A 19,485-nucleotide genomic window follows, 5' to 3' on the forward strand; every position below is an offset into this window, starting at 1 on the left:
GTTGCGGCCCAAAATGCCTGATTTCGCGGGAGCTTTTGTAAAAAATTGCGATAAAAGTTGCGATGTCTTTTGTTGCAATGAAGTTGCGGGAGACAATGAAAGTTGGAAAAGAAGTTGCGATTTTTTTTGTATAGTTCTTTAAAAATAAAACCTGTTTTGGGGAGAATAAAATTACTCTGGGCTGAGTTTTCCTAGTAACCTTACCGAAAAGGCTCAGGATGCTGCAAATGTTGGTATAATATGAAAATGGCTGGTGGATTTAAGACAAAAAATAATAATTTTATTGAATGAATCAAATTATTATTTTTTGTCTTAAATCCACCAGCCATTAGATCTCTCCTTTCCATCTAATTTTACGAACCACATATGGCGATTCAATTCTTCACTATTGTCAGATGACTCATTTTGCAAACATGTATCCTCTTCAATTGACAATTTTTTAAAATTCAACTCAACGGAGCAAGTCTCCCCCTCTCTCCTCTGGGAGACGCTGAAAGTAGTGCTCAGGGGGGACATTATATCATATACTGCTTTTATTAACAAAGAGAGGGAAAAGAAAAGGCAACAGCTAATGGAGATGATATCCAAAATTGATAGTCAATACTCTACTTCTCCTACACCAGAACTTCAAAAGAAAGGATTGATCTTCAAACCCAATATAATTTAATTTCATCAAGTTACGCAGAACAGCTTATTCTCCGGTCGCAAGGTTTTTTCTATGAACACGGTGATAAGGCCGGTCGACTTTTAGCCCATCAACTTAAATCCAGATCATCAGCTCAACATATTTCTCAAATTACAAATGATGCCGGGGATTTAACTATTGATCCCCTTACAATTAATAACACGTTTATGAACTTTTATTCTAGCCTTTATAAATCAGAAACCCCTAAGGATCAGTCTAAATTAATAGAGTTTTTTGACATCATAAATGTCCCCACTATTTCACCGGAACATAAAAAAGACTTAGATCATCCCCTTCAGCTCCAAGAAATATCTGCGGCCATATCAGCGTTGCAAAGCAGCAAGGCCCCGGGGCCTGATGGCTTTCCGATCAAATTCTATAAGACGTTTTCTACCAAATTATCTCCACTCCTGCTCAATATGTTTGAATATTCTTTGTCTCAAGGATCTTTACCAGAGTCCCTCACCGAAGCACTGATTACTCTTCTACTGAAGCCCGAGAAAGACCCAACACAATGTAGCTCATAACGACCAATTTCTTTGCCAAATGCAGACGTCAAAATTTTAGCCAAATTACTGGCTATCCGATTGGAGTCTCCCTTGGTCAGTATCATTTCAACTAATTAGACTGGTTTTATAAAAGGTCGGCACATCTTCTCTAACGTTCGTCGTCTTTTGAATGTTCTTTACATCCCCAATCCCAGGACACCCCTGAAATTGTAGTTTCGCTAGATGCTGAAAAGGCATTTGATCTTTTTTTTTGCCATGAATAAGTTCGGATTCGGCCCCAGATTTATAGAGTGGACCCGTCTTTTGTACACTTCCCCAGTTGCATCAGTGGTTACTAATAAATTGTGATCCAAAATTTTTTCTCTATCAAGAGGCACTCGGCACGGGTGCCCATTAAGCCCCCTTTTGTTTACAGTTGCAATTGAACCACTCTCTCTGGTATTAAAATCCACACCTTCTTTTCATGGTATAAATAGGTGGGGTGTTGAACATAAACTCTCATTATACGCTGATGACTTGCTTCTTTACATCTCAGATCCTTTATCATACATCAATGATATTATCAAAATCTTGCACAATTTTGGGGCTTTCTCAGGCTATAAATTGAATATCTCTAAAAGTGAATGCATGCCTGTTAACACACTTGCCAGGCATATGCCTGACTCTGCGTTCCCCTTTCGCTTGGCAAGATCTGGGTTTAAATATCTGGGCATCAATATTGCACATAACTTTAGAGGACTTTTTGAAAATAATTTTACTCCTCTTTTGATTAAACTTAAATCCGATCTTCAAAAATGGAGGATTCTTCATCTAACCCTGGCTGGTAGGGTGAACTGTGTTAAAATGACAGTTCTCCCGAGATTCTTATATTTATTTCAATGCCTTCCTATCCACAGCTTTTTTCAACAGATTAGACAAACTTATTTCCAGTTTTATATGGGATGGAAAAACCCCTAGGATTCGGAAAGAGTTTCTCCAGAAGCACAGGAGTGATGGGGTTTTAGCTCTCCCTAATTTTTTTATATTATTATTGGGCAGCCCAAGTTCAAAAGATAGTCTACTGGATGCACTCATCAGGTACCACTGATTGGTGTGAAACAGAATCTAAATCCTGCACAGCAACCTCTCTACAAGCCCTATTAACATCTAGCCTACCTATTAAAATAGCACAATATAAATTAAATCCGGTTGTTCATTGTACTAAAAATTTGGACTACTACGCCAACATTTGCAGTTAAGACAAGCACTTTTGCTTCAGAGCCCAATATGCACCAATCATGCATTCCTCCCTGCCCAACTAGACTCTGCATTTAAACAATGGCAAGATAAGGGCATCGCTCAATTTGGTGATCTTTATATTGATGGTCTTTTTGCTAGTTTTAATGATTTGCGTTCTAAATTCAATCTTAATGAAGCTGACCTTTTTCGTTATTTTCAGATACGACATTTTGTGAACGCCCAAAGCCCATCATTTCCACATATTCCATCTAAGTCTCCTGCAGACTCTCTGTTTGAAGCTCCCCTCCATCTACAAGGTTTTATCTCAAGAATATATACAATTTCCATGTCTTTAAAAAGTGTAGGAACAGACAAAGTTAAAAGTAGATGGGAGAAAGAGCTTGGAACAGTATTCTCAGAGGAGTTTTGGAGCAATGCCCTCCATAGAGTGAATGGTAGTACCACTTGTGCCCGATTGAGTCTTATACAGTTTAAGGTTTTGCACCGTGTGCACCTAAGCAGAACAAGGATTGCTTCTTTTAATCCTACTTTTGATAAGACCTGTATAAGATGTCACACTGGAGAAGCTGATCTGACTCACATGTTTTGGACGTGCCCTACACTTACTGTTTACTGGTCAACTATATTTGATACACTCTCTCAAGTATGTAACGTACAACTGAAACCAAGTGCTGAATTTGCTATATTTGGTGCTCCAGCTGATGAATCGAATCTGACTCGAAGGCAACTAAACATTATTGCTTTTGCATCCTTATTGGCTCGCAGACGGGTGTTACTACAATGGAAATCTGCAAACCCACCTAAAGCATCGCATTGGCTTCAGGATCTGATGTTATACCTACATTTGGAAAAGATTAAATATTCAATTAGATGCTCCCATACATTTTCAGATGTCTGGCAACCCTTATTATCCTATTTCTCTGCCATAAATGTACTTCCTGGGGAGTAGTGGGATTTACATTGGTACCTTTTACACACACACCTCTCTATATGACAAACTCGTGGTCTTTGATACTTCAGCACAAGTGCTCCAGGTGTTTCTCCAGGTATTTACATTTGTACATATGTAGGGCTTGTGTTTATTGTTGTATCATTGTTACACTTGATTGTGGTGTCCAACTTTTTTTTTTTTTTTCTCTTTTTTTTTAATTTAATTTTAATATATTATAATTATTATTATTATTATTATTATTCTCATAATATTTTGTACTATTACTATTAATACATATTATGTAAGGCAGACTGTTCTGGGTTGGTCGGGGGGGATTGAAAATGTAAAAAATACAATCTCTGTACAAACAACAGCATTTGTCCTTTGGGGGGAAAAAAAAAAAAAAAAAAAATATATATATATATATATATATATATATATATATATATATATATATATATATATATATATATATAAAAATGTATACAGGTTGGCAGGACGGTCTGAAATGTTTTACACGGCCTTTCGCTGTACATTTTGTTGGTAAATGTGAGATGTTTGAGTCACACACGTCTCGTCTTCATATCAGAAACAAGGAAATGAATTTGCAGACTTACGTGTGTTACGTCAACCCGTTCTCACTCCCGCTTGGTCAGTGGCTCTCAGAGTCACATACTGACGTAAAGTCTGGCACGTAGGACTGCTGGGATTGGTTGAAGTCGCGGGAAACTCTGGTTATTGGTCAAATTTGCGGAAAAGTTGCGGTGATTGGTCAAAATTGCGAGTCGCACCAAATTCACGGTGATTGGTTAAATTTGCGTGAATTGGCGCAATCGCGAAATCCTGGAGGGACTGACCTTTACAAAACACTCATTCTGACATTCACGCCCGATTTATGCAGGAACATGACCAGGTGTGCTAAGCTGTGAAAGTAAGTCAACGTTTAGACTTTTCTCTAAAGGTCTTTGTTTTCCTTTTTCAAACTTTACTCATACAATCAAGTGCAAGATGTTTCTGCCTTATCTCTAGCTCAATGATTCACTGTGTCGAGACTACGAAGAGTCAAAAGACACATAGCTGTTCATGGAGAGAGATCATAGAGGTAGTGTTTTTATAGCCCAAGATGACATCCTGAAATGTCTTGTATTGTCCATAATTCAAAGATATTTAGTTTACTGTCACAAAAGAGTGAAGAAACTAGAACACATTCACATTTAAGAAGCTGGAATCAGAGAATTGAGACTTTTTGTCATTGATGAAAATGCTAATAAGGATCACATTTTGGGCGAGGTGCATGGTGTATTTAATTTTCAGTTGAGCTTCTGCTTTTGATCAGTGCGGTTGTTGAGAAATGGTTTGCTAAAGTCAGTCCAATAAAAGCTTTGCAGGAAAAATATAAATTTTGGAGCCTGAAAAATGTAACCAGCATGATTTCAAATGAAAACGTTGTCTAACATAAGCCTGGTAATATCTATGAGCAGGGCCTGCCAAAGCCTTACGGAATCCATTTTGTGATGGCACAGTGGAAAACTGGCCATGCTCGTGTTTTTGTCTGAAGCAGCACCGTGTGTGTTGTTGTGCCAGATCTCTTCAGCCTTTTCTTTCCAAAGTTAAATCTTAAACCAGCGCTCCTGTCGGATCCTGGAGGCTACATGATGGCATTAATCAAAACAATGTCCCTGATGGATAAAGACGTCAATGTTGGGAAGTCAGAGGGGGGTATGTTTTTCTTTATTGGATGCAGAAGTCTTCTGGGAAGATGGCACAACACCCACCCACTGGAAAAATACACGTTTTGTAAACCTCTCTTTGACCATGATAGGTTCCACTAATTAGTTTTATCTGCACATCTTACATGTTACAGCTGGACATATTCACACCTGCCAGGTACAATTAGTTTGGGCCTGGTGGCCACTGACCAACAAATTTGCTGCAATATGATGCTCTATTTAATTCATTAATTGTGACACAAATCAAAAGCAAAAGACACAATTTCATTTGCAAGGTAGAATATAGAAGCAATATAGAAGACAGCGTTGAAGCAAGCAAGCAAAGATATATTACAAACAAGTCCAACTGAAATTGAAATGCAATGTTTTGCTAAGAAATCAATATATATCTTCTTGTTATTATGTCTCTGCAGTGGTAGTGCCTTTATATAGTTTTTCTTTGGTCAATATTGTAATATGATAGGCGCCATAGCTGTGGCACAAGACCACTTTGATGTCAACAGCCCAGGCAGTTTTAATCCCGCTACTATTGTTTTGATTTAGCTGGGGACCGACATTGCTGCCAAGTGCTTTGCCTCGTTTATGACCTCAGCACTTTTACTTCATGACTCACTGAATCACAGGGTAACGTGTTGAGGTTACCATGTTGAGACTACCCCTTGCTGTGAGTTTTGACTGTCACCACATCTGGCTGGACCCATGACTCAGAGACGGCTAACACTAGCTAGTCCCCTTCCTTCTATACCCTGGGACTAACACAGCACTGAGTGTGCAGGAGCTGCTGATGACTCAGCAGGCGTTGAAATAACATAAATGAAAAGCAAGCTAGGAAAACTAGCTGCAACTTTTTTTAAATGGAATACATACATGGTCTTCAAACATGTTGAATGTTTAAAAGACACAGACATCAGCCCAACATAGAAGTGACAGTCTCCTAGCAACGCCGGTTTTCAGTTCGCACTCAATCGATGTCATGGGAAACGCTCAGTCAGAGGCTCAAAGCTGAACTATGCACATTAGCTGTAGTCTTATTATGGTTTCACTTCCTTACACAAAAAGTGAGACTAATTCAAACTTGTTTTTAAAGGGCTGTAAGGGTGTAGGTCTGATATTTTTCACATTTTCCAGGTAGTTACTTTTTCACATTTCACTACGCTATCAACATCGCAGACCTAAAACCTGCTCGACCTGCTCGAGGTAATAATGTATTGCTGTCAAAGTTATGTAGTGACTTGAAAAAACTGACATGACCGTTTTTTTTTTTTTTTTTTTTTAATAAAGCCTTCCCCAATGTTCTTTTCCTAAACCCAACCGTTTATTGTTTTCCTAAGCGTGTGACGTCAGTCACCGTCGTGTTTTTGTCGTTTTTGAGTGGTACTAAAGCCTTTCCCAATGTTCTTTCCCTAAACCCAATTTTTTTTACACGCGTGTGACGTTGTTCTCGCGATAGCATAGCACGTTCTCGCGATAACACGTATGTATGTTTACATCCGCTGTATACAGCGTAGACATACATGTGGATAGCTCAAAATGCGTACAGATAACACGCCATTTGGCTTTAGGAAAGTGGCGTGTATGTTTACGCAAAGTCATGATGCCACGTTGCACAATGATTCACATGAGGTTGACTTTAATGGTTTAAGTTAAGTTGACTTGAACTTTAACCCTCCTGTTGTCCTTGGGTCAAATATGACTCGTGTTCAAAGTTTCTATATCAGACATTTGGGTTTCTTTCAACCAAACTGCCACAAAATAACAAGGATGGTTCCATAAAACGATCTTCATAAGTGAAATTAAGGATCAGATCTCTACTATCAATGAACTGTGGGTCTTTTATTCAATTTAATAGCATTATCCTGACTAAACGTTGACATATCTGTGATTATCCATTTGCTTCATTCCTCTGATCTTAACTATTAGTACAATCATTCATAATTTTTGCTTTTTCTACCACAAAAAATGTAGATAATTTCCTATAAATTAGATTTATTGACCATGATTTCTAAAAATAAGTGTAAAACTATTGTTAATAAGTCTGTGCTAGTGGTGAATATACTGGTGGTAATGGAAAAAGTGCCAAAATCATTGAAAAAGATTTTTTTTAAAAGCGAGAGAAAAAAAAAACGTGTCTAAAAAAGTGTTAATTTTGATGCGGGAGGACAACACAAGGGTTAACAGTGCTGTGAGTTGAAGAGGCAGTACTTACTCATCATCTGGTGTTAGCTGCACTGGTTCATTAGTAAACTGCGTGTCAAAGTTTTCGAGGCCGTAGTCATCAGTGATTTGAGGTTTGAAGGGTGGCGTCATCTCTTTCTTGTCCAGCTGAGGAAAAACAAAACATACGTGTTATGTACAGTAGGCCTATAACAAAGCTGTCCACCCTTTCCTCTGAGGAGACCTCATTTAAAAGGTCATTGAAAATGACTTTTTTTTAAATCCAATACAGAATTTGAATAGTCAAACTATAGTGGACTTACTTGATACTTTTCTTGTGCTACAATTTTGTGGCCTGTGCTACAAAACTTTCCACCTCTGTATCACCAGTGCCATGTGCAAAAAAAGTCTTTATTTTGAACATAATGCTAGTCGTTCTGTTATCTTTAAGAAAAAAAAGTGTATTCTCTCCTGTCTGCTCGACAAAACACGTAAACGGGATACGACGGGAACCATTCTCCTGGGATTGGGACAAGACAGGAGTTTTTTTGTGGGAGTGGGATGGGACAGGAGGGGAAATCCAATCCTGTGTCACCCTCTAGTCCCTCGGCCCCACTCCCTGCCGCTAGGAGGCTACTTGGCGAACCTTCAGTTAGTGACAGTATGAACTTAAAATTCAGCCAGTGCAAACCCCAGCGCCGGGGCTGGTGGCCAATAGCAGTACTGGGTGAGGAAGTTTGCTGATCCGGAGGGGAGTCAAGGTGGTCCGAGAGCAGAGCCACGGCGCTTGGTCTGGTTGATTATGAGTTACCACAGTCGCTAACTGAAGGTCCGTCTACAGGCTGTCGCTGCAAAATCTATATAAAAGCAACACAGCATGGGCAGACTCTGGTTACAACAAAACCACCTGGTGCTGAAAAAAATCCTAGAGGAAACACTGACATGTAAAATATATTGTGATAATGTGGTTTTAGCGTTAATGTCTGCTAAAGTTAGCTTGCTTGCTCACATGATGAATAGCTAGCTAGCTAACGTAGCAACATACTGCGCTGAGTGTATAACGTCTAAATCATCCAGACTCCCAGGGCTAATCTGGCTAATTACTTTATCAGCTAATGTTACGAAGCAACCAACGCCACATCCATGCAGCGTAGCTAAGTTACAGCTAGCTGGCTCACCTTAGCTTGATTGCTCGCCAACGTTATCAATAGCAAAATACAATCTGAGTAAATATCTTAGTTGGCTAGCTTACCAAATTACTTGACCAGCTAATGTGCTCCATGATACTTACTTATGTATTATAAAGGTGTTGATTTTAAACAACAATAAATGGTGTAACTGTACAAAGAAAAAAAATGTATAACTTAGGATTGGTTTCTACTAGACAAGAGCGATGCGAGGCAGAGGCGGCCAACTGTAACCTAAGGTTGGACAGCTAGCTGTAACTTAGCTATCTGGATCTGCCATTTGTTGCTTCGCATCGTTAGCTGATAAAGTAATTTGCAAATGGCAAGCTAGTTAGTATTATGGAGCCAATGGTCCAAATAAAATATAGGAACATTACAGATGGTTACTTTATTATAAACATGATTGTAATTTATTTTCCAGGATTCTATTAACATGATGCCGGTCAATCACGTTCAGTCTTATGTCTGTCCCGTCACTGTTTGGCTGAAGCCCAGGAAGCTCGCTCCCCCCTATGGAGTGTGATCACGCGCGCAAGCAACAGGATGCTGACAGCAGTTCACTTTATGGCCACCGGTTTCATTAATAACAAGGATTTTGTGAAAAGTTACATATAGAATATTTTACAGTAGGCTAGAGGATCTGTTTTAATTGATGTTTGACTAATATTGTAATTGACTTGTCAATGCCTTTGTTTGCCACATAAGTGTGTCTCAAAAATATAAGGAAAGGAAAGAAACCTGCACATTTGAGATGAATGAATGAACAGTCACTGAGCCCGTAAAAATAGTGTGATTTACTGTACATCAAGCATTTTAAACACTGTGGCTCTTTTCCATATGGTCAGATTTGCTACAGTAAAATATGGGCATCTTGTTGCTACATTTCTCAGTGGAAATGAAGACTGAAAAGGGAGAGAAAAACAACAGAATGCAGGAGGTTGAAGCAGTAGAGTAATTGTGCCCGAGTGATTCAGCCAGTAGAGTTTTTGTCTGGTTTGTTTCCATGGTTTCACATCGGTCCCTCATCCTGTTGAAATGTGCACTGAGGACATTTGCACTGAGGTACACAGCTTTGCTCTCCGCGTTGTTGTTGGATGTTTACTCAATCTAAGAATATACGCATTTAGAAAAAAACCTGGCTACAAGTAGGCTTATAGAAGCTTAAAATAGAGATGAATCCATTTAGTTTTTGAAGGCTGACCCAGGTGATGTCCTACAGCTGATATTCAGCTTTCAGTTGCATCATTTTAATGTCAAAGTGTTTCCTCCCGAAAAGACAATACATTCTTGATTAAATTTGTAATTATAATAATACAATAAAAGTACAAGAAAGGAAATCCTTGTATTCTGAAATTCCATCAAAATGATCCATTACAGTGAAATCCTTTTACGGCTGCCACTCGTAGTACTTAAAAGGTGAGTTATTTTTCCTCTGTGTGTGTGTGTGTGTGTTACTTGACAGAGCCGAGAGTAGAAAAAACTGTTGAAACCGGAGTGTTCAGAGCAGTTGGAAATCTGAACGTTTTAGCTCACGGGGATTTCTCTTAAATACGTTTACCTCATTATTTAAATTGGCCATGTTTAACATAAAAATCCAACTTAATATTAAAGATATGACAGAAAACAAGTAAAAGCATAATAGGTCGCCTTTAAAAGAGTACTAAACTGATTTATCATTTCACTCCTACATAATTAATATAACATTTTGGACTCACATTGGACAGTTTCATTTTTTTTGCAAAATCGATGCAGCAGAAGTGGTTGTCTTTTTTTATCCTACCTGATATTCTTTCTTGTCGAAACCTGGAGACTACATAACCCACAATGCAACTCGACCGCTGACAGTTGGGTTGAAGATTGGGGTGTGTTAAGTTAGTAGCGGATAATGAAGCCTGGAGCCTCTAGCCTGCAGCAAAGATCTGGTAAGCTCACTTTTTTCTAACTCCACACCTCCAGACTTCTTTACTTTAAAACTTGTAGTCTTCAGAATCAACTGACGCTGACTCGAGTGACATCACTTGAGGACATTTGTCAGACTTCACACAGATCCCGTCATGGATCCTTTCATCGGCAATGATGTCTGCACTTTGCCAATTGTACGGCGGCGTAGTGTAGGTGTGTTAGTTGTGGTCGCAAATCACGATAGCTTGGCTTTAGTGATGGTTCTCTCTGAACTCTCAGTGGTCTGCAGTGTATTACAGTTTTTCTCAATTGCTAAAACACTAAAACCCATTGGCTGAACAAAGTTCTCAGTTGCCTGAACTCATTTAGCTAATTGTGCAGTCTGTTGTCAATACCTTAAACCATTTCACAATGGAAAACGCAATTTGCAGATCTCACTTAGACTTTTCAGCAAAACTCTAAACACATTCTCATTCTCAAAACACATTCTGCACTCTAATGCACATGTCATCCATACTGGTAAACACAAGTGGCAACAATCAAATACAACTAGAGAACACATGTCATTGATTGAACACAACCACTCAAAATTGATTTCACTTGTTTCAAATGATGTGACACAACCAATATAAGCCAGTTCAGAGAGCAAACAGGTTGTTGAAGGTGGGAAGGAGAAAGTCTGAGAATAGATAGATGAAACGATGTGAGAGGATGAGGACGAGTGCGTATGCGAGGTGTCAGGGCTGGATACGGCACACAAGAGGCTTCTTCCCCCGTTGCCTCAGGAGGGACAATATTGCTTGTGATGTCGACAAAGTGCTCTGGCCTGACCCAGCCCAAAGACAAGAAGAAGCACAGTGATCACGTTTACTCCTTTGATTTTTGTCCCTTTTAGTATTGTATACTGTAGTACAGTGCATTGTAGGCTGTATACTGTACAATGAACACATTGTATGGCCCTGAACATTGTGCTTTCCAACAGTACTGACTGCTAATAGATTTTGACTGGTTGCAGATTTATATCAACAAAGAATTACAAGAATTACAGTATCACAGAGACAAAGGACAAGTTTGTGAGATGCAGGGTACAGTACTGTAAAAATAGGGGTATAAGGAGGAGGAAGACCAACAAAAATTGCGAAGAGCAAAGCAGAGTAGTAATTTCTGATCAATTTTGAGCTACAATGATGGAACATGTTTTCGTTCATCTAAAGACAATGACGGAAAAATATGAAATTTGTTTTGAGATAAATGTACTTCTCCCTGAGAACTATATGTTTTGAACAATATGTTTTCTATTTGTTGGTGTATTGTTTACTGACTGCTTGATAGTGTATATCATGTTGATCACTTTGTTTATGATTTGAGAGCAGTGTTTGATTTTGAACACAGGTAAAACTGTTTTGAGGCGAACGTTTCATTTTGCAAGAGGAGTCAGAGGTTTTGTGTTTAATGTTTTCAGAAAATGGAGCAATTTTCAAAAATTGTGTTTTAGCAATTGAGAAAAACTGTAACTCCACCTTCTATTATTGGCTGAGCTCACTTTATCGACAGAGGTGGTAACAAAACCAGTACCAGGTACAAGATACTATCCACAACTTTTGCTAATGGAAAAAACTAAACAAAAAAGAGTGAGTCGAGTAGAGTCGTGCCGTACCAAGCAGTGGAAATGCAGCATTCGTTTTAGTTTATTAGACTTGTTGTATAAGTAAGGGTTAATGGCCAGCGAGGTGTCCATTGTCAGGTATTAACGGACGACGGTGAGGCGTGAACCGTCCAACGCGCAGAAACAGGAAAGACCTTAGATACGACTTGCCACCCTTAGCAACGGGAGATATTTATAGTCCGCTCCGCTCGTAGAACCCTTCAGCTGAGCTACGAGCCAGGAAAGCTAACGCTATGCTAGTAAGATCCAAAGTCAATAACATTGTGTACAGTTGCCAATCAGTAACAATATTTGACAGTATGTTGAACAACAAGACAAGCTAGCTATCCAACCATGTCATTGTCCCCATAACAATGTAACGACTTTTACGAACAATTTTATCCGCGATGTCTAACGTTACTGTCGGCCGCAGCCTGAAGCAGCGACCTGAACAGTGACCGGGATGTGAGATAACGTTATTCGCTGTGAAACAAAGTCAGTTCAGAGGGGCAGTATAACTTACTTCTTGCAGCTTGTGTGTTAGCGCCATCCTGTGGTGTTCAGAGGCAGTGTTGGAAATAGCAGATTCACATTTCCTTTTTGTTTTAATGTAGCACATTCATTTAGAACAGTAAACAGTCAGTTTCACCGGAACTCCTTCAGTAGGTGTCCTCCGTCACTTTTTTATGCACCCCGCAGCCAATCAGAATCGAGTATTCATGTGTTTTTACCAGGGACAAGGTCTGTAAATTAACTTTGACTAGAGGTCCTACATGCACTGCACCGGTTCTACTTATTTAAATGTGACAATGCTTACATGAATTGTCCCTGTCAAGTACATTTATGAAGATAAAAAAAGTTATCTTTACTTGAACCAAACCTTAACCATAGAGATGGCAGATCAGAACATCATTTTGGAAGGCACTGACAAATAACCTATTTTGTTGTTTAGGTATGAATACGGTTGAGGAATTTATCAAACACTCACAACTTGCTCTCCAGTTCCACTTCTTGTTTGTCAGTTGTTTCCTGAGTGTGTGTGTTTAGTTCCTACAACACTCCGGGTTGTCCTGCTGTTTTTTTGCTTCATTAGTGTTATTGCTTCAAAGTGCTTTGTGGAAACAGCTTCAAACGCACAAACAACTCACTTTCTCTTTTTACACCTCTTCCTATCGCTCCCTTTCCATGAAATTGGCCCACCTTCCCCCAATCTCTCGCTCTCTTTGCTAATTTTTTATTATTATTTTGTTTTTTTCAGCGCCTACCTACACTTCTCTGTCAGTTTCACCCCCTCACATCCTGTCTCCATCTTTCTCCTCTCCGTTTGTCTATGTCTTACTCATTGTCAATTCTTTCATCTTTTTTTCACATCCCTCTCCTCCTACTTTCCCTAGTCTCTCTGATGTGTTGTTGGGCAGGCTGAAGCTCTGTGTGGTGGTAATGAACCACACTGAAGGCCAGGAACGAGCCCGGCACCTTCACACACACAAATGCATGCACGCACGCACGCACACGCACACACACACACACACACACACGGGAAGTGCCCCTGAGGCCAGAGGGGCGCATAAAAGAGGTGCCAGGGCTATACAGGCGATCCATGGGTTCTCAGATCACAGTACCTGTCAGAGTGTGTGTGTGTGTGTTTGTGTGTTTGTGTGTGTGTGTGTGTGTGTGTGTGTGTGTGTGTGTGTGGTGTGTGTATATCCCCGGTGGCATCGATGCTTTCAGGACAGGATTGGACGATGTGACAATCCCCCTGATCTGAGGCAGCCGTTAATGTGACTGCAGACTTACCACAGTCAACAGATGCCATGCATCACACACTTACACACACTCACACTGTTTTACTTAATCACACACTCTGAGTGGAGCTTTAGCTCTCTTCAAACCCTGCCACAGCGGTGTAGAAGCACATCTCCATAAGAACAAGGAGATTACCATCAGAGAGTGCCTTCACTTCACTGTTGGTTTGAGTTTTGGAAATTAAATATTTTTCAAAATATCTTCTTCTTGTACAGATCGGCTGTCAGATAGTGACCATCCCGCAAATAAACTGCTCGCCTCAATAGAGAAAGGGACTTTTCCGAAAGAAAACGTGGTGCTCTCTGAACAGGATCGCTGTTTTTTTCTTTTGTTTAAATAAGGTTACCTCAAGTGCTGAACATGGCCACACTATGAAGAAACATGAGCATTCAGACAGGTTGTAAACAAGCCAACAGATCAATCAGGTTACCAGTGCTTTAAAGGGTTAGTTTTTTTTCAACCTGGACCCTATTTTCCTATGTTTTTCTGTGTAAGTGACCGATGTGAACACTCTTTGAAATTGGTCTAGTACCAAAACGGCTTTTCGTAGTTTCGTAGTTCTGTCGATTTTGAACGAAGTGTATTTTACGATGATAAAATTACTGTTTATTTACATGGCGTCTGGTGGGTTTAGTGATCGCAATTTCGCAGATGTTTTTATGTTTAAAAAAAGGATCTTACTCTTTAACAGAAAGGTCGACCTACTTAGAAATCCTTTCCATAACGTTGTCAGACACTTAGAATATGAATCTGAGCATGTCAGTGGCAAAACAAGCACTTTTGTGGATATAAATTGAAGATCCACAACTGCCCAATAACATTGTAGCTTGTTTTCGCTGACTGCCGACTGCAGCGATCTTGCTTAATACTGGGCCAATGTCAAAGATTGTTGTTCCCATCAGTCACTTAGACACAAAAACATGATTGTTGAAAAAAGTTACCCTTTAAGAACAAAACACTGAAAATAAACCTACATATGTAGGCCGAAGATAACTGCTTGATTGGGCTAACTCAACTTCTGCCTCAGATGAGCTTCGGTTGGACTTTTTGCACAGAAAAAAAGACTGTAAATTGTGAATTATCATAAATCTCTTAACCTTGGCCTTCTTGTGTTAATATGGAACAAAACAGCAAGTTAAAGTAAACTATGTATGGGTTCAAAAGTAAGACAAAAACATATCCACAGCATGCAGTGCAGGGGATGGATATCTAGTTCCCTGCCTAAATGTGATCTCAGTGTCAATGAAAAAGAACTCACAACAGCTTCCAAATTATACATTTCTTCACAACCCTCATCAACTTTGACAGTGTTCTGGCAGTAAAGATGTGTGGATTTGGCGAGGGCATAAAAGAGGACGGCAGGTAAATGATATTCAAATGTGTCATCTCTTCAGAGAGAGAGAGAACTCCGCGCTCCCTCAGGAACTGTCTGATGAATATTAATATGTGTAACAACAGTAGCGGCGTGCCAGGCCTGTCAGGTCTGGAGACAGGTTTCTAGTTTGAGGGCAGAGAGCGTCGCTTCTCCTCCTCTCACAGCTTTGTCAACTTGTTTTCCCTCGGTGCTACACGGGAGCGTTGTCGCTGGGCTCAGGGTTTCTCGCCGCTTTGAAATCTTTCCCCAGTTTGCCTTTGGTGTGTACATCACAGGCACCGTGGCGGCACTCATTAACTCACTCTTGACAATTGTTTTCGTCCTCTTTCACGCCACTATACTACCTGCCACCCCACCTAATTGTCCCATGAGGGACACGGCAACAGTGAGGATAGAGAAATGGCCTCAATTCATCTTTAATTAGCATTTGCTCTAATGTCTAATAGAGTAGCATATTTAAGCTCCTTTTATAGTCTCTGTAAACTGGACACAAGTGCTCTTGCAACGTGTAGAATTCAGAACATAAGGGCTCAAAATAAAATACAACACCTAGCATCACAGCTCTAAATTATGATATTTTTAATATTGATATTTGTCTATACAATGATAATGACTAATGAGCTACCTGAAGTCAACATAATCTGTGTTTTGATATATTTTATATTGATTCATGATAATTAGCTAATATAAATTGGATTAAAAATTAGCCTTCTGATAAAACTCCAACAGTAATACAGTAACTATGTCACATTTAATGTTACAATTGCATGAATCATAAGCATATTGTAGTGCTTTCTTGATATAAAGTTGAATTTGGCCTCATGCAAGAGCGTTTTATACTAAATCTCTCTTACTTTTTTCCCCCGAGGTTTGCTCATACTGTACTCTGTTCATGAATAAATAATAATAATGCATTGTTTTTTTATATAGCGCTTTTTTGCAACACTCAAAGACACTTTACAGAGTTTTTAAAAGGAAATACACATGCTACAGAAATTCCCACACTAGAATACACAGGTGCGTATTTGTGATCATTTTAATCTTCAGTGCTCCCAAATTGCTACGTATATGAGGCTACCTGTTTCACTCACAGAAATGTTACTTAGGAGTAAAAAAAAAAAGAAGGAAGTGTCACATCACACCGACTCAAGTCCTGCTGTCAGAAACCAGCAGATGAAAAGCAAGTGTAGCAGTGTCAGCAGTGGTGTCGGGGGACACAAAACAAGTTTACTACAGCTGTCAAATCTGTGACATTTAGCAGCTGTACCGACATAAAGATGCAACAGTTCGACATGAAGTTTGATGCTAAAACCCATCGCAACAAAGATCTCACTTTGATGGGAGACTTGCACAAAGACCCTGAGGCAGCTGTGAGAACTTTCCAAGCAACTACTAAGTTGTATAAGCTGTCATGACAAAATATGGCAAAAACCATTCAGTAAATTGATGAGCCTTGATGCACATCACACAGATACTGTGTTGTTGTTGTTGTTGTTGTTGTTGTTGTTTTAAATATATTTAAACTCCCAAATCATTCAGATTAAGGTATTATGAGTTTTTGCTCAAACAAGTGTTTCCCCTCTGTGGATGAAGGTCTAATCATTCATGAATTTAGTTTGTGAAGAAGAGAAAATTCAGATCCTCTCTCTCTTTATCTGTGTGCATTTATGTCCCATTAATCCATCTTACTAAGGGACTGTTTGGTATTTATGGAATGGCCCACGGGAGGAAAATAGGGAAGGGTCATGTCTTTTTATTCTTTGTTGAGGGGAGGGTCACCCAATGTTTTTTAGTCTAGGGGAGAGGGTCACCAAACTTTTGTATTCATGAAAGCAGCACAATTTCAAAGTGGCTTGTTTGGTGCATATTTTTCCATGTAGTTCTCAGTCTCAGCCCCCCATCACTAGCAGATGGGTCTGACCCAAAAAAAATCGCAACATGACAGCAACACGAGTTTGGAGTTGCTTTCTTTGAGAATGCAACTAAATAGCTAACTGCGCCACCTGTTGCCAAAGTATCGTCACTGTCATGAAGATGGAATATAATGAAGCTGACTAGCTGAAAGGTTTCACGTTGGCTCTGGACAGGAGGTATCCAGGCTACAGCCATACACCCTTGTGCGCCCGTGAGCACCCATGGAGGAAAACTGAAATCTGCGCCTATGATAGAGGAAGACAGATCTACATGTTATAATTTATATACAAGACTGTCAAAGGGAGACGGGTATGTTTCTGCCCTGTCAGACGCTGCTCTCCCTCTCCTCTGCCTGCTCCTTATCCAGTCAGCAAGCTTGTTACGTCCGCAATCTCTTGTGGAGCATTATAACTTCGAAAAACCACAGGTTCCAGTTAATCTTATAATGGATATGTGTGTTGAGTGTGTTGTGACGATCAGGGAAATAAACGCCTCTTGTCCGCGAGTCTCCTGATAGAGCTCCAGTCAGCTCACAGCGGGGTCTGTGAAGGTGGACAGGCCGGGCGGCAAGCCAGCAACCCTGGCAGGCACCCATCGGCTGTCACGTCAGACTGTGGAGCTTCTGAACTCCGACCAAATTTGCAATAGCCATACATTTTCGTAACGGCCCATATTTGAGCTCTACATAGTTGATTTCTTGCATAAAAAAGTCTCAGAAGTGAATTTAGTAATGAAATAGCAGACAAACAATGTATAAAGTTTCCAGTTGTAGTTCCAATGAGACAACCTGTAGGGGGACCGAAGTGGGAAACGTTCTCTAGTGTTTTAACTTTGAATTTCTGATTGGGCGGGCCAGCTGTCAATATGGGTTATTACCCAGTGTGCTTTGCTGAATGGTCTCAATGTTTTATTGTTTTATTTCATGTGAATACTAGTTTACTAGAGGAGTAACTTAATATTTGAAGTAATGCAGTAATGCAGGAAGTGTGCATTTAGTTTCCATGCTTATTGTGTTTCCACAACAATGTTAGTGAGTAAATCTACTGAAATGGCCACCATAATAGTGGAGTGTGATGTATAAGATGAGAAAGCAGAGGTTAACCCTTGTGTTGTCTTCCCGTCAACCTTGGAAAAAACCACTTTTCTTACGCCTTTTTTTCACAGTTTGTTTTTGCTTTTTCCAACGTTTTAAATTGTTAAATTTTTCTTCTACACATTTTCAGCGCTTATTTCTACGTCCCATATTTTCTGATATAAAACAAAAAATGTTGTCAATTTGACCCGAAGTCAACACAAGGGTTAAGTTGTGTACAGTATGGCATGGCTGTAAAAAAACAGTGGTTATCTGTACATCTTTGCCAAGCACAAAACAGTACAGAAGGCATCAATAAATTGTTGGGGAGGGACATGCCTTTTTTCCCAATCATTTCGGAGGCTCATAGAAAAATGTATTGCTGTCGAAGGGAGGGTCAAGTCTATTTTGACTAAAGATCCCCAAACTCCTCCGGTAGCCCCTTTAATAAAAACGAACAGTCCCTAACTTAGCTTTTAAGCTTCGTTTCTGCTAGGCCTGCACGATTCGGGGTAAAATATGAATCACAATTGTGTAGCTTAGAATTGATATCACGATTCTCTGCCACAATTCTTTTCTCACGAAGTGTAATGTTTGTTGCACACATGAACCATGACAAAACAAAACAAATTGCAGTACCAAACATAGATTTGTTTTGGCACCTATAGCACATGGATCATCACCACAAGCCTGTAAACATAGAGGCTTCAACGAATAAAGAAAATAAAGTACATACTGGCCATTTAAGTACAGTAGGCTACCAAAAATAGTGACATATAACACATTGAACTAAATATGGCCCTGATACAGGCTCTATCTGAACTCATTGAACATGTCTTTACATAATTAAAACATGTTAATGTCAAATGCTTTCAATAAATTAATTGAAGGAGAAAAAAAAATCGAAGTCATTTAAATTAAATCGCGAACAGGGGTGACTCGAGATCGCGATTTTATAACGATTTATCATGCAGGCCTAGCTTCTACCCGGTCGAGACAGAAGGCCGCCCACCAGGAGCCAGGGTCTTCCCGGGGTTTCTGCCTGTTAAAAGGAAATTATTCCTCGCCGCTGTCGCACCAAATGCTTGCTTTTGGGGGGAACTGTTGGTCTAGACCAGGGGTGGCGAACCTGTGGCTCTTGAGCCGTATGCGGCTCTTTGCCTGCTCCTGTGAGGCTCTTACTGTGTGGCTGGGGGCTGTGTCATTGGTTGATTGTTTTTAACTTTTCTGAAACATACAGTATTTCAGATAAGTAAACAAAAAAACACATTTGAATGCATCTGCCAATACATTTGCCAATTATTTTAAAATGGAAAATAATGCAGCAGAGTTTTGA

General features: G+C 39.7%; 1 protein-coding gene across 6 annotated transcripts in view; it reads right to left on the reverse strand.

Moving 5' to 3' along the window:
• prkcz (protein kinase C, zeta) overlaps positions 1-19,485 on the reverse strand; it is a 128,194-nt gene that overhangs the window by 6,004 nt on the left and 102,705 nt on the right. For all 6 annotated transcript variants that reach the window (XR_004898942.1, XM_031310881.2, XM_036007901.1 and 3 more), the window contains one exon: positions 7,301-7,416. Coding sequence is in view for 5 of the 6 variants with exons in the window: in XM_031310881.2 (XP_031166741.1) it covers positions 7,301-7,416 (116 nt within the window). In the remaining variant the exon portion in view is untranslated. The remainder of the gene's footprint in view (positions 1-7,300; positions 7,417-19,485) is intronic.

This window comes from Sander lucioperca, chromosome 12 (genome assembly GCF_008315115.2).
Source record: "Sander lucioperca isolate FBNREF2018 chromosome 12, SLUC_FBN_1.2, whole genome shotgun sequence".
NCBI lineage: Eukaryota > Metazoa > Chordata > Actinopteri > Perciformes > Percidae > Sander > Sander lucioperca.